We start from the raw sequence: 16,246 nt of genomic DNA on the forward strand, positions 1-16,246 counted from the left end.
AATCAAGGGCTTCAGAGTCTGACAGATTTGGATTTGAGTGCTTAGTTCAAGAAATTAATTTCTATGAACCTCAGTTTCCCAGTTTGTAAATGTAAATCATAGTGGAGTACTTACAGAGTTACTGAGAATCTAAATGAGATAATAAATAAAATAACCCCGAGAATGATTTGACAAAGTCTACAATGTGGTAGAGTCTATAGGATAAATGTCCTGGTTTCCTCAATAAAAAAATCACAAGGAATGAAACAGAGGTAGGAAATCCATAAACTAGAAGAGATACAAGACATAGCAACCAGGTGAAATATGTGGACCTTGTTTTGATCCTGATTGAAACAAACTACATTTCAAAAGACTTCAAGACATAACAAGTTAAATTTTCATGTCAGAAAATCATGGACCAGAAATTTGCTATTACTAAAATATTTTTCAGGTATACTATTTATTAAAGTTTGGGGTTTTTTAAGAGTATTTATATGTATGTTAAATGTCACAGTAAAATACTTTTGGGATAAAGTGATCTGATGATGGAAATTATTTCAAAATAATCCAGGTTTAAGGAATGAAAGCGTGGAGGGTAAGGTTAGGGGGTGTGAGTGGAGTGGGACAGGAATGGATGAAATGTGGCTGGTTGCAGGCCAGACTGATTGTTCAAGAGGTGTGATGACTTCAAGGAGTTTATTAATGATTCTCTTGACCATTGCATATGTTTTTAAACTTCACAATAAAATATTTCAATAAGAAAACTTAGGGGAACAGCATATATTTTACAAAGCTGTTATGAATATTAAATGAAGTATTTATAAAGTACAACATTATCTGGTATAATAGATTTTTAAAAAACATGTTCAGAAGGTATAATAGAGTTTTTGAAAAGTGCTTGTTTCTCTTTTTCATTCTCTTTCAAAAATGCAACCTCTCTCCAACACATACACAAACACACAAGGGAAGCATCCCCAAACAGTCCTTGTGATGCTCTCCAAGGATGACTTGCCCTGGAAGGGTTTGTGAAAGCCGCAATTCCTCTTTACAGAGAAACCCAGGGCTGGTGACTTTAGATAATCCTGAGGGGTCTGGAGCCTTAGGTATTGGGCCTTCCTTCTTTGGGAAGGGAATCAACTCCTGAACTCTGTAAACAATCATCAGTAAAAAATAATAAATGGGACGCTCTGAGAACCCAGAGTGCAAGGCTTGGGCAGCACCTGAGGTGCAGGTCTTGGCACCCGGGACAGATGGAGGCCTAAGAGCTACTGCTGATCACCACAGGAGAAGAGTCCAAAACAAAACCAAGTAACAGGTGCAATTCTTAGTCCATGCCCTTAACAAAACCTACATTTTTAAAAAGAAAACTTACCTGTGAAGGGGTTTCGAAGCTCCCAGATTTACTGGTGTTTGATGCACTTGTTCGTCGTTCTTGAAAAAAACGAAGGCTGTCCTGTAATAAAAGGGGACAATTCAACCATGGTTCATCGTGACTCTTTTTTCCTCTATATTAGGCATTCTTAAAGTTTCTAAGGGCACATGATTTCCTTAAATAGTGGTCTCTGGGCAGAGGCTGCCCAAAATAACAAAGCAAAATTACATCCAGGGATTCTCTCATTCAAACAGGCATAAAACATGGTACTTGGAGATCTCTAAAAACTTTAGAGATCATCTGCTCCAACCCTTCTTCCCATCTTTCCATCTTATGGACACGAAGACTGAGACCTAATGATAACCAAGCAGCTTGTCGTGAAGACGGCACAGCCGTTAGAGGGAGCTAGGGTTCTGGATCAGTGGCTTTGGAACTCTTTGTATTTTTTTTCAGCTGCAGTTCTAAAAGATAAATAACCTAGAACACACACACATCCACATGTACTTTTTAATATTTCATATTCTTCTCTATTCCATTTTACTTAAAATATGGTAGCTGCAACCTAGTGAGTTAATTTTACAACTCTCTGATAGATCATGACCAATAGTTTGAAAAACACCCAATTTAAAGGCCCCTGTGTCTCTGATTAGAAGAGCTGAAGGAGGTGGAATTAGAGTGCTGGGCATCACACCAAATCTTCTCCTCATCTCCATAACTGAGGTTAAGCAACTTGAACAGAGCTGCTAGTGGTGTGTCCTGGAAGTGGTAACTTCTCAGCAAGCTAATGGCAGAAAGAGGACTGAAACCCTGATTTAAGAAGAAGAAATAGCCCACCTTGTCCTTTCAGAAATTTCCAAAGATCACAGATCCCATGTATGTTGACTATGCAAAGCTAATTCAGGAGAGACTTTGTTCTAATGAATCTTGGTGTTATTCTCATGAGGAAGAAAAAGTCAATTTACTGGCAGTAAGAGCAGACTAGGACTAGGGTGAGGCAAGTGAAGCATCTTGACTACCGAGATGCGTTTTTTTTTTTTTTTTTTTACTTGCATAACGTGGCTTTCTTCATTTCACCATAATCCTGCCCTACTGAGAGCTGTCCTTATTTAAAGTGTTAACACTGTAGACATAAGAGTGTTTTTTGGCATTAATTTTTATATTTACAATACTACACTAAAATATTATTTATCTTAATTGTTACGAATTTTGACATTCCCTTTAATGTTCTGCCTCACCAATCACACCTTAGTCCTGGCCCAACGCAAGAGGTTCTTGAGTCAGTTACTATTAAGAACTAGTGCATGCTAACAGGGAAGTATCAAAACCAGACTTTTCCAAAACTGCTTTCCCAGCTACTATTTCACTTAAGCACCGTGACTTAAAGAAAACATCTTAACATCCTACCAGTGATGTTTCAGAACTGACAAATTCAAACAGCATAAGACACAGAGTGCAGTAACATCCTTCATACCTCTTCATTTACACATATTCCTCTTGCAATGAGGTAGGCACAAGCCATAATTCCAGTTCTTCCTAGAAAACAAAGAAGTTGGGTCAAGGAACCATTGTTCATGATACTACTTGGTATAAAAATACACTCAGACATATTCAAAGAGTGCATTTTAGATCCATATTCTTTCACCTTGAAAGTACTTGTCCAAAATATTTCAATTCAGAAATGCCCAAGATTCACTACTTTGTGGTCATACGTGGAATCTGGTGTTTTAACTATTGGCATGATATATGTGTGCATGTGTGTATCTTTCTTTCTTTCTTTTTTGAGACAGAGTTTCACTTTGTTGCATTTCTCTTGATTCTCTATTGCTAAAGATTACAATAATGGGAAAACGCAACCAGCTTTGTTCTAGGACTGTATAGCTAAATCACTACTTATTAAACACTAATTATACACCCTATTTCTCTAAATAATAGAAATAAAAGTAGTACCTATGGAAGATAACACAGGATTGGAGCTCCAAACACCATCTCGGATTTTCAATAACCCTCATTCCTCCCACTTCTGAGTTTTTAATTGTGTTACAAAAGTTTCCAAACATATGAAAGTAGAGAACAATATATTAATTCTCATATCTATTCCTATATTTATTCCTATATTCCTATTCCTATAATTATCAGGATTGTGCTTTATGTATTGAATTTCTCTCTTCTTTTCGCTCCTTTCTTTGCGCTCTCTCTCTTTTTTCTTTTCCATTGTAGTGTTTGAAAGCAAACCCTTGATTTCCTGCTTCATGTCATTCCATCCTCAAATATAATTCATCTTTTGTCCTGCATTACAAAATTTGAGTTTTTGAAAAATAACATTTCCACAACAACAATCAAGGCACAAGCTACCAAAACCTTTGGGATACTGCAAAAGCAGTTTTGAGAGGAAAATTTATCACTTTAGTTGCCTACATTCAAAAAACAGAAAGAGAGCACCTCGACAAACTCACAAGCCATCTGATGGAATTGGAAAAAGAAGAACAATCTAAGCCTAAACCAGTAGAAGAAAAGAAATATCCAAAATTAAATCAGAGATCAATGAAATTGAAAACAAAAGAATCATTCAGAAAATTAATGAAACAAGGAGTTGGTTTCTTTGAAAAAATAAATAAAATAGATAAACCTTTGGCCAGACTAACTAGAAATAGAAAAGTAAAATCTCTAGTAACCTCAGTCAGAAATGATAAAGGGGAAATAACAACTGATCGTACAGAGATACAAGAGATCATCTCTGAATACTATCAGAAACTCTATGCCCAGAAATTTGACAATGTGAAGAAAATGGATCAATATTTGGAATCACACCCTCTACCTAGACTTAGCTGGGAAGAAATAGAGCTCCTGAACAGACCAATTTTAAGCACTGAGATTAAAGAAACAATAAAAAAGCTTCCGATCAAAAAATGCCCTGGTCCAGATGGCTGCACACCATAGTTCTATCAAACCTTCAAGGAAGAGATTATTTCTGTACTGCAGAAATTATTCCAAAAAATTGAGGAGGAAGGAATCTTCCCTAACACATTCTACAAAGCAAACATCACACTGATACCAAAACCAAGAAAAGACCCTACTAAAAAGGAGAATTTCAGACCAATTTCACTCATGAATATAGACACAAAATTATCAACAAAATCCTAGCCAATAGATTACAGCTTATCACCAAAAAAGTCATACATCATGATCAAGTAGGTTTCATCCCAGGGATGCAAGACTGGTTTAACATACACAAGTCCATAAATGTTATCCACCATATTAACAGAGCAAAAATAAAGACCACATGATCCTCTCAACAGATGCAGAAAAAGCATTCAATAAAATCCAGCATCCTTTTCTAATTAGAACACTGAAGAGTATAGGCATAGGTGGCATATTTCTTAAGCTGGCCAAAGCTATCTATGACAAACCTACAGCTAATATTTTACTGAATGGAGTAAAACTGAAAGCTTTTCTTCTTAGAACTGGAACCAGACAAGGTTGTCCTCTGTCACCTTTACTATTCAACATAGTGCTGGAAGTTCTAGCCAATACAATTAGGCAAGACAAGGAAACAAAGGTAATCCAAATGGGAGCAAAGGAGGTCAAACTCTCCCTCTTTGCTGACAACATGATCTTACACTTAGAGAATCCCAAAGACTCAACTATAAGAATCCTGGAAGTCATCAAAAAATACAGTAATGTTTCAGGATATAAAATCAATGTCCACAAGTCAGTAGCCTTTGTATATGCCAATAACAGTCAAGATGAGAAGCTAATTAAGGACACAACTCCCTTCACCATAGTTTCAAGGAAAATGAAATACCTAGGAATATACCTAACAAAGGAGGTGAAGGACCTCTATAAAGAAAATTATGTAGCCGGGTGTTGTGGCGGGCACCTGTAGTCCCAGCTACTTGGGAGTCTGAGGCAAGAGAATCGCTCAAGCTCAAGAGTTGGAGGTTGCTGTGAGCTATGTGATGCCATGGCACTCTACCTAGGGCCATAAAGTGAAACTATGTCTCTACAAAAAGAAAAAAAAAAAAAGAAAAGAAAATTATGAAATCCTCAGAAAGGAAATAGCAGAGGATATTAACAAATGGAAGAACATCCCATGCTCATGTCTGGGAGGAATCAACATTGTTAAAATGTCTATACTTCCCAAAGCAATCTACCTATTCAATGCCATTCCTATTAAAATACCAACATCGTACTTTCAAGACTTGGAAAAAATGATTCTGCGTTCTGTATGGAACCAGAAAAAAACCCTGTATAGCTAAGGCAGTTCTTAGTAATAAAAATAAAGCTGGGGCATCACCATACCAGATTTTAGGCTGTACTACAAAGCCATAGTGGTCAAGACAGCATGGTAACTGGCACAAAAATAGAGACATAGACACTTGGAATCAAATGGAAAACCAGGAAATGAAACCAATAACTTACAACCAGCTTATCTTTGTTAAACCAAACAAGAACATACCTTGGGGGAAAGACTCCCTATTCAATAAATGATGTTGGGAGAACTGGATATCCATATGTAAAAGACTGAAACTGGACCCACACTTTTCTCCACTCACAAAAATTGATTCAAGATGGATAAAAGACTTAAATTAAGGCATGAAACAATAAAAATCCTCAAAGAAAGCATAGGAAAAACACTGGAAGATACTGGCCTGGGGAAAGACTTCATGAAGAAGACTGCCATGGCAATTGCAACAACAAAAAAAATAAACAAATGGGACTTAATTAAATTGAAAAGCTTCTGTATAGCTAAGGAGACAACAACCAAAGAAAATAGACAACCTACACAGTGGGAAAGGATATTTGCATATTTTGAATCAGACAAAAGCTTGATAACTAGGATCTATAGAGAACTCAAATAACTCCACATGAAAAAAGCCAACAATCCCATATATCAATGGGCAAGAGACATGAATAGAACGTTCTCTAAAGAAGACAGATGAATGGCTAACAAACATATGAAAAAATGTTCATCATCCCTATCAGAGAAATTCAAATCAAAACCACCCTGAAATATCATCTATCCCTAGCAAGAATGGCCCACATCACAAAATCTCAAAACTGCAGATGCTGGTGTGGATGTGGAGAGAAGGGAACACTTTTGCACTGCTGGTGGGACTAGAAACTAGCACAACCATTTTGGAAGGAAGTATGGGGTAACCTCAAAGCACTCAAGCTAGACCTCCCCTTTTATCCTGCAATCCCATTACTGGGCATATACCCAGAAGGAAAAAAATCCTTTTATCATAAGGACCCTTACACTACACTGTTTATTGCAGCTCAATTTACAATCGCCAAAATGTGGAAATGGCCTAAATGCCCACCAACCCAGGAATGGATTAACAAGCTGTGGTATATGTACACCATGGACTACTATTAACCATTAAAAAAAAATGGAGACTTTACATCTTTTGTATTAACCTGGATGGAAGTGGAACACATTATTCTTAGAATTCTCCACAAGAATGGAGAAGCATGAATCCTATGTACTCAATTTTGATAAGAGAACAATTAATGACAATTAAGATCATGGTGGGGATGGGGGAAGGGAAGAGCAGAGAGAGAAAGAAGGAGGGAGGGGTGGAGAAAGGAAAAATAGAGAGAGGGAAGGAGGGTGGGGGGTGGGACCTTGGTGCGTGCCACACCTTTTGGGGGCAAGACAAGATTGCAAGAGGGACTTTGCCTAACAAATGCAATCAGTGTAACCTGGTTTATTGTACCCTCAATGAATCCCCAACAATAAAGAAGAATAAATAACATTGTCGTTTTTATTTCTACAATGATCTGTAGGTTTTGTCTTAGCCAGTACACAATGGACTTAATCATTTTATATAATTCCAAACTTACACTTTTTACCAGATGTACAAAAAATTTTATGTTCTATCCTTTTAAAAATCTTTAATGAACTGCAGAAAGGAGTTTGTACCATCCCTCGCTGTAATATAGAAAAGCTACTTTTTTTTTTTTCCAGATAGTGTCTCACTCTGCTGCCCAGGCTCATGTACCATGGCATTAGCCTCAATCACAGGAACTTCACCCTCCTGGGTTCAAGTGATCCATTTACTGTTAACATTTGGATTTTGGAGGACATCTCTGAGTCTCTTTTCCCAGTTGGAAGAAACTTCTGAAAAGTTTCTTTATCAATTAAGGGCATATCATGAGTAGATTCTTGTGGCTGTGGGATAATTGTACTGTTGACATAGTAGAAGCCTTCTCATCCTTTCAAGCAGGGAATCGTAAAAATTATATACACACACCTTAAATATTTTATTGTAACATCAAACGTAAACATTCATTCTCTAACCTTCAGACATTCAACAAAGGCTTTGACTTTTTATGTTTATATTCCCCCAAATGGAGTTCTTTTTTTTTTTTTTTTTTTTTTTTTTTTATTGTTGGGGATTCATTGAGGGTACAATAAGCCAGTTACACTGATTGCAATTGTTAGGTAAAGTCCCTCTTGCAATCATGTCTTGCCCCCATAAAGTGTGACACACACTAAGGCCCCACCCCCCTCCCTCCATCCCTCTTTCTGCACCCCCCCATAACCTTAATTGTCATTAATTGTCCTCATATCAAGATTGAGTACATAGGATTCATGCTTCTCCATTCTTGTGATGCTTTACTAAGAATAATGTCTTCCACTTCCATCCAGGTTAATACGAAGGATGTAAAGTCTCCATTTTTTTTAATGGCTGAATAGTATTCCATGGTATACATATACCACAGCTTGTTAATCCATTCCTGGGTTGGTGGGCATTTAGGCTGTTTCCACATTTTGGCGATTGTAAATTGAGCTGCAATAAACAGTCTAGTACAAGTGTCCTTATGATAAAAGGATTTTTTTCCTTCTGGGTAGATGCCCAGTAATGGGATTGCAGGATCGAATGGGAGGTCTAGGTTGAGTGCTTTGAGGTTTCTCCATACTTCCTTCCAGAAAGGTTGTACTAGTTTGCAGTCCCACCAGCAGTGTAAAAGTGTTCCCTTCTCTCCACATCCACGCCAGCATCTGCAGTTTTGAGATTTTGTGATGTGGGCCATTCTCTCTGGGGTTAGATGGTATCTCAGGGATGTTTTGATTTGCATTTCTCTAATATATAGAGATGATGAACATTTTTTCATGTGTTTGTTAGCCATTCGTCTGTCGTCTTTAGAGAAAGTTCTATTCATGTCTCTTGCCCATTGATATAAGGGATTGTTGGCTTTTTTCATGTGGATTAATTTGAGTTCTCTATAGATCCTGGTTATCAAGCTTTTGTCTGATTGAAAATATGCAAATATCCTTTCCCATTGTGTGGGTTGTCTCTTTGCTTTGGTTATCGTCACCTTAGCTGTACAGAAGCTTTTCAGTTTAATGAAGTCCCATTTGTTTATTTTTGTTGTTGTTGCAATTGCCATGGCAGTCTTCTTCATGAAGTCTTCCCCCAGGCCAATATCTTCCAGTGTTTTTCCTATGCTTTCTTTGAGGATTTTTATTGTTTCGTGCCTTAAATTTAAGTCCTTTATCCATCTTGAATCAATTTTTGTGAGTGGGGAAAGGTGTGGGTCCAGTTTCAGTCTTTTACACGCAGACATCCAGTTCTCCCAACACCATTTATTGAATAGGGAGTCTTTCCCCCAAGGTAAGTTTCATTCTTCTGTATGTGGATCCCTAATATTCTCTGCACCATTTACTGACTGGGCCAACCCGTCCTCCAAGCGTGTTGTTGTCTGTATTATTAAAAATCAGATGGTTGTAGCTATATGGTTCTTTTTGGGTCTCTAGTGTGTTTCACTGATCTCTATGTTTATCTTTATGTCTGTGCCGTATGCTTTAGTCACTATGGTATTTTAGTATGATTTGAAGTTGTGTCATGTGATGTCTTCGGATTGCTTCTTCTGATTAGGACTGCTTGGGCTATTTGGACTCTTTTAAAAATTTTAAGTACCCAATTGCTTTTCTAGAATACTATGAGGAACCAACAAATGATGAAGTGACAATGTTTGCATTTGTCAGGTAAGGTCCCTGTTATAGTTGTGTCCAGGAGGTGCGCCATATACCCTTACATTGTGTCCAGTAGTTGGGAGAACACCAATCCCCCTCCAACCTCCCCTCTGCCCCTTTCCTCCTTGCTGCACCCATCGACTTGAATAAAATTGAGTTTTTATCATGTGGGTAAGTATTAGTTTGTCTGCTGCCGTTATATTAGTATTGCATACATTGGATACTTGCTTTTTCATTCTTGTGATACTTTACTAAACAGAGTGTTCTCCAACTCTATCCAGGTAAAGTTTCCATTCTTTTTATGGCTGAATAGTATCCCATGGTATACATATACCACAGTTTGCCAATCCATTCATGGGTCAATGGACACATGGGCTGATTCCACATCTTGGCAATTGTAAATTTAGCTGCAATAAATAGTCTCGTACAAATGTCCTAATGATAAAATGATTCTTTTTCTTCTGGAATAGATGCCTATGAATGGGATTGCAGGATCAAATGAAAGGTCTGTTTTTGGTTCTTTGAGGATTCTCCATACTTCCATAGAGGTTATATTAGTCTGCACTCTCACCAATAGTAGAAGAATGTTCCCTTGTCTCCACATGCACAGAAACATCTGCAGCTTTGGGACCTTGTGATATGGTCTATTCTTCTGGAGTTAGGTTGGCTTTGATTTGCATTTCTCTGATGCATGGGGATGATGAGCATTTTTTAATATGCTTGTTTAGCCATCCATCTGTCTTCTTCAGGGAAGGTTCTATTGATTAATTTGAGTTCTATGTAGATTCTGGTTATGAACCCTTTGTCAGATTCATTACATGCAATATTTGGGCTCTTTTCTCATTCCAAATGAAATGTAGAATTTCTTTGTCAAGTTTTGTGACAAATGACATTGGTATTATGATGGAATTATGTTGGATGTATAAGTCACTTAGAGCAGTATGAAATTTTTTTTTGGTAGGATTATTTTATTTATTTTTATTAAGTCATTTGTACATAGATCATGAATACATTTATGTTATTATGGGATTCAATGTGTTGATTATTTGTAAAAATTGGAGTGCTTACATCCTACTAATCAACATAGCCTTCACCTCATTTACCCAATTACAGCATTAAGACTTTGTGTTCTATACCTGATAGATCCAACTTGTACTTGCAATATGCTCCATGGGTGTGGTCCCCCTACTAACCCTCCCTTTATCAACCTATCCCCCTCCATTCCCCTTATCCTCCCCTTCCCTCCTTCATCCTAGGCTGTAGTTGTGTTTCATTTTTCATATGCAAGTATGAGTGATTATAAATTGGTTTCATATTATTACTGAGTACATTGGATATATATTTTTCCATTCCTGAGATACTTTACTAAGAAGAATATTTTCCAGCTCCATACATGTAAACACAAAAGAGGTAAAGTCTCAGGCGGCCCTGTGGCTCAAAGGAGTAAGGCGCCAGCCCCATATGCTGGAGGTGGTGGGTTCAGCCCCAGCCAAAAAAAAAAAAAATGAAAAAAAATAGAGGCAAAGTCTCCATTTTTTTTTTTTTAATGCTTCATGGTATACATATACCACAATTTATTAATCCATTTATGGGTCAATGGGCACTTGGGCTTCTTCCATGCCTTGGCAATTATGAATTGAGCTGCAATGAATAATCTGATGCAAATATCTTTATTGCCAAATGATTTTTGGTCCTTTGGATATACACCTAGAAGGGGAATTGCAGGATCAAATGGCAGGTCTTCATTTAGATCCCTGAGTGTTCTCCAAATTTCCTTACAAAAGGAATGCACTAGTTTGAGTTCCCACCAGCAGGGCAGAAGTGTTCCCTTTTCTCCTCATCCATGCCAGCATCTGTAGTTTTGGGATTTTGTGATGTGGGCTACTCTTACTGGAGTTAGATGGTATCTCAGAGTGGTTTTGGTTTGCATTTCTCTGATGATTAAAGATGATGAGCATTTTTTCATGTGTCTATAGACCATGCATGCTTCTGTTCATGTCTCTTGCCCACAATAAAATGGGATCACTTGTTTTTTTTTTACTTTGAGTTCTCTGTGGATATTAGACCACAGAGAGGTTATTAGACCTTTGTCAGAAATACAGCTTGCAAAACTCCTCTCCCATTCTCAGGGCTGTCTATTTGCTTTACTTAGTGGGTTCTTGGCAGTGCAGAAGCTTTTTAATTTGATCAGATCCCAGTAATGTATTTTTGATGTTGCTTCAATTGCCTGGAGTGTCCTCCTCATAGAGTATTCTCTCAGGCCAATTTTTTCAAGTGTTTCCCCTGCACTCTCTATAAGAAATTTTATAGCTTCATGTCTTAAGTTTAAGTCCTTTAACCAGTGAGAGTTCATTTTTGTTAGAGGAGAAAGGTGTGGGTCCAGTTTCAGTCTTCTACAAGTTGCCAGCCAATTCACCCAGCACCATTTATTAAATAGGAAATCTTTCCCCAAATTTATATTTTTCATAGACTTATCAAAAATCAAGTGATGATAAGTGAGTGGGTTCACCTCTTGGTCTTCAATTCTGTTCCATACATCTACCTCTCTATTTTTGTGCCAGTACCATGCTATTTTGATCACTATCGATTTGTAGTATAGTCTGAAGTCTGGAAACATGATTCCTCCCAATTTGTTTTTATTTCTGAGTAATGTCTTGGCTATTTGAGGTTTTTTTCTGTTTCCATATAAATGAAGTACTAATTTTTCCAGGTCTTTAAAGTATGACAGAGGTACTTTAATAGGGATTGCCTTAACTCTGTAGATTGCTTTAGGTAGTATAGACATTTTAACAATGTTGATTCTTCCCAGCCATGAGCATGGTATATTTTTCCATTTGTTAACATCTTCAGCTATTTCTTTCCTCAGAGTTTCATAGTTCTCTTTACAGAGATCTTTCACATTTTTAATTAGGTACACTCCCAGATATTTCTTTTTTTTTTTTTTATTATTGTTGGGGATTCATGGAGGGTACAATAAGCCAGTTACACTGATTGCAATTGTTAGGTAAAGTCCCTCTTGCAATCATGTCTTGACCCCATAAAGTGTGACACACACTAAGGCCCCACCCTCCTCCCTCCATCCCTCTTTCTGCTTCCCCCCCCATAAACTTAATTGTCATTAATTGTCCTCATATCAAGATTGAGTACATAGGATTCATGCTTCTCCATTTTTGTGATGCTTTACTAAGAATAATGTCTTCCACTTCCATCCAGGTTAATACGAAGGACGTAAAGTCTCCATTTTTTTTAATAGCTGAATAGTATTCCATGGTATACATATACCACAGCTTGTTAATCCATTCCTGGGTTGGTGGGCATTTAGGCTGTTTCCACATTTTGGCAATGGTAAATTGAGCTGCCATAAACAGTCTAGTACAAGTGTCCTTATGATAAAAGGATTTTTTTCCTTCTGGGTAGATGCCCAGTAATGGGATTGCAGGATTGAATGGGAGGTCTAGGTTGAGTGCTTTGAGGTTTCTCCATACTTCCTTCCAGAAAGGTTGTACTAGTTTGCAGTCCCACCAGCAGTGTAAAAGTGTTCCCTTCTCTCCACATCCACGCCAGCATCTTCAGTTTTGAGATTTTGTGATGTGGGCCACTCCCAGATATTTCATCTTCTTTTGCACTATTGTAAAGGGAATAGAGTCCTTGATTGTTTTCTCCCCTTGAATATTGTTTGTATATATAAAGGCTACAGATTTGTGAGTGTTAATTTTGTATCCGGGGATGTTGCTGTATTCCTTGATAACTTCTAGGAGTTTTGCAGTTGATTCTCTGGGGTTTTCTAGATATATAATCATATCGTCTGTGAAGAGTGACAGTTCGATCTCCTCTGGTCCTATCTGAATCCTCTTGATTGCCTTCTCTTGCCTGATTGTGGTGTCTAACACTTCCATTATAATGTTAAAAAGCAGCAGAGACAGTGGGCATCCATGCCTGGTTCCTGATCTGAGTGGAAATGATTTCACATTTATTCCATTAAATACGATATTTAATGGATTTGCTGTAGATGGGTTTGCTGTAGATGCCCTCTATCAGTTTAAGAAATGTGCCATCTATACCTATTTTCTTAAGCATTCTGATCAAGAAAGGATGCTGGATATTATCAAATGCTTTTTCTGCATCTATTGAGAGAATCATATGGTTTGTTTTTTTAATTTGTTTATGTGATGTATTATATTTATGGATTTATGTATATTGAACTGTCCTTGGGACCCTGGGATGAAACCCACCTGGTTGTCATGTATAATTTGTTTGATGTGTTGTTGGATTCTGTTTGCTAGGATCTTATTGAATATTTTTACATCAATATTCATTAGAGATATTGATCTATAATTTTCTTTTCCAGTTGGGTCTTTTCCTGCTTTGGGTATGAGAATGATATTTGCTTCATAGAACGTGTTGGGAAATATTCCTTCTTTTTCTATGTTTTGGAAAACGTTAAGTAATATAGGTATTAGTTCCTCTTTAAAGGTTTGGTAGAATTCTGATGTGAAGCCATCTGGTCCTGGGCTTTTCTTTTTGGGGAGATTTCTTATAGTTGATGCTATTTCAGAACATGTTCTAGGCTTGTACAACACTTCCACTTCTTTCTGGATACGTCTAGGAGGGTGGTATGTTTCCAAGTATTGATCTGTTTCCTTCATATTTTCATACTTCTGAGAATAGAATTTTATGTAATATTCATTAAGGATTTGTTGAATTTCTGAGGAGTCTGTTATTTGGCCTTTATCATTTCTGATTAATGAAATTAGGGATTTTACTCGTCTACTTCTGGTTAGGTTAACCAAAGTTTTATATATTATTGACCTTTTCAAAAAAACAGCTTTTTGATTGGTTGATCTGTTGATGATCCTTTTGTTTTCAATTTCATATAGTTCTGCTTAATTTTAGTTATTTCTTTTCTTCTGCTGAGTTTAGGGTTGGAATGTTCTTCCTTTTCCAGTTGCTTGACATGTCCCAGTAAGTTGTTGACTTCCTCTCTTTCCATTCTTTTTTTTTTTTTTATTTTTATTGGTAAGTCATAGCTGTGTACATAGTGAAATCAAGGGGCACAATGTGCGGGTTTCATCTTGCAACACTATAAATTTTCCTCTTAAGACTGCCTTTTTGGTATCCCAGAGGTTCTGCTAGTTCATGTCTTCATTATCCTTTCGTCTCAAAAATTTGGTAATTTTCTTCTTAATCTCATCTATGACCCAGCTATCATTCAGCATGAGGTTATTTAGTGTCCGTTTTTGTATGGGTATGCAGATTCCTGTTGTTACTGATTTCAACTTTCATTCCATGATGGTCCAAGAAAATACAATGAATGATTTCTATTCTTTTAAATTTGCTGAGGTTAGACTTATGACCTAAGATATGATCAATTTTGGAGGATGATCCAGGGCTGATGAAAAGAATGTGTACTCGGGTTTGTTAGGATGAAATGTTCCGTAGATGTGTGTTAAATCCAAATGTCGAATGGTTAAGTTTAAGTCTAAAATTCATTTGCTTAGCTTCTTTTTGGAGGATCTATCCAACACTGCCAAAGGAGTGTTAAAATCTCCAACTATTATGGTGCTGGAAGAAATCAAGCAGAAATCAATCAATCTGATGTCTGTTAGAGTCTCTCTTATAAATTGAGGCACATTTTGCTTGGGTGTATAAATGTTAATAATTGAAATCTCATCATGTTGAGTGTTTCCATTAATGAATATGAAGTGATCATTTTTATCTTTCCTTACTTTTGTTGGTTTAAAACCTATTGTATCTGCCAATAAAATTGCATCATCTGCTTTTTTTCTGATTTCTATTTGCCTGAAATAGAGATGACCATCCCTTCACCCCTGAGTCTATGTTTATCTTTTAAGGTAAGGTGAGATTCTTGAATGCAGCAAAGGTCTGGCCTGAGTTTTTGTATCCAGTCATCCAACCTGTGCCTCTTTAGAAGGCAATTTAAGCCATTCACATTAATTGGGAGTATTGATAAGCCAGATAGTATTTTGGGTACTGAGATTTTTTAAAGTCCAGTGGTCATTTTTAATTCTTTCACCACTGTGTAAGTTGGAATTTGATCAAAAGTTTCTGAATGAGTTTACTTTTGTGGTGGAGGATTGTGCTGGTTATAATGGAGGATAGGCCTGTGAATATCCTGGAGAGCTGGTTTAGTTATGGCAAATTTCTTCAACATGTGAATGTCATTAAAGTATTAATTTCTCCATCATAGATGAAACTCAGTTTAGCCAGATACAGGATCCTGGGTTGAAAGTTATTTTGTTTAAGGTGATGAAAGATTGATGACCATCCTCTTCTAGCTTGAAAGATTTCAGCAGAGAGATCTGCAGTCATTCCAATGTTCTTCCCCTTGTAGGTTATGGTTTTCTTACATCTGGCTGCTTGCAGAACTTTCTCCTTCATATTAACTTTGGTGAAGCTAGTTATAATGTGTCTATGAGAATTTTTATTTGGATTGAGTCATGCTGGTGTTCTGAAACTGTCTGCTATCTGAATTTCAGAATCTCTTAGCATGTCTGGAAAATTATCTTTGATTATTTCACAAAGTAAAGCATCTGTATCCTTCACAGCAACCTTATCACCTTCAAGTATTCCCATGAGCTGAATATTAGATCTCTTTGAATTATCCTAGAGCTCACTGAGAGAATGATCCGTTTTTGTTCTCCACTTTTTTTCTTCTTTGAGCATTTGGGAGCATTCAAAAGCTTTGTCTTCAATTTCAAGATCCTTTCTTCTGCCTGCTCCATTCTGTTACTGAGGGATTTTACTGTATTTCTCAGTACTTAGAGGCTGAAAGCTTTTGCCTCAATGTGTCAAAATCTTTGTTGATTTTGTCTGTGAATTCATTGAATTCTTCAGACATCTTTTGAATTACTCCTTGAAATTGTAATTCCATCTTTATCTCCATTCTGTTGATC

General features: G+C 37.0%; 1 protein-coding gene across 1 annotated transcript in view; it reads right to left on the reverse strand.

Annotated features, from left to right (window-relative positions):
• Positions 1-16,246, reverse strand: part of LOC128566398 (phosphatidylinositol 3,4,5-trisphosphate 3-phosphatase TPTE2-like) — a 98,256-nt gene that overhangs the window by 14,726 nt on the left and 67,284 nt on the right. The window contains exons 15-16 of the mRNA XM_053563298.1: positions 2,823-2,884; positions 1,352-1,432 (exon numbers count right to left, since the gene is read on the reverse strand). Of these exons, the coding sequence (XP_053419273.1) occupies positions 1,352-1,432; positions 2,823-2,884 (143 nt within the window). The remainder of the gene's footprint in view (positions 1-1,351; positions 1,433-2,822; positions 2,885-16,246) is intronic.

Source organism: Nycticebus coucang, chromosome 15 (genome assembly GCF_027406575.1).
Source record: "Nycticebus coucang isolate mNycCou1 chromosome 15, mNycCou1.pri, whole genome shotgun sequence".
Taxonomy (NCBI): domain Eukaryota; kingdom Metazoa; phylum Chordata; class Mammalia; order Primates; family Lorisidae; genus Nycticebus; species Nycticebus coucang.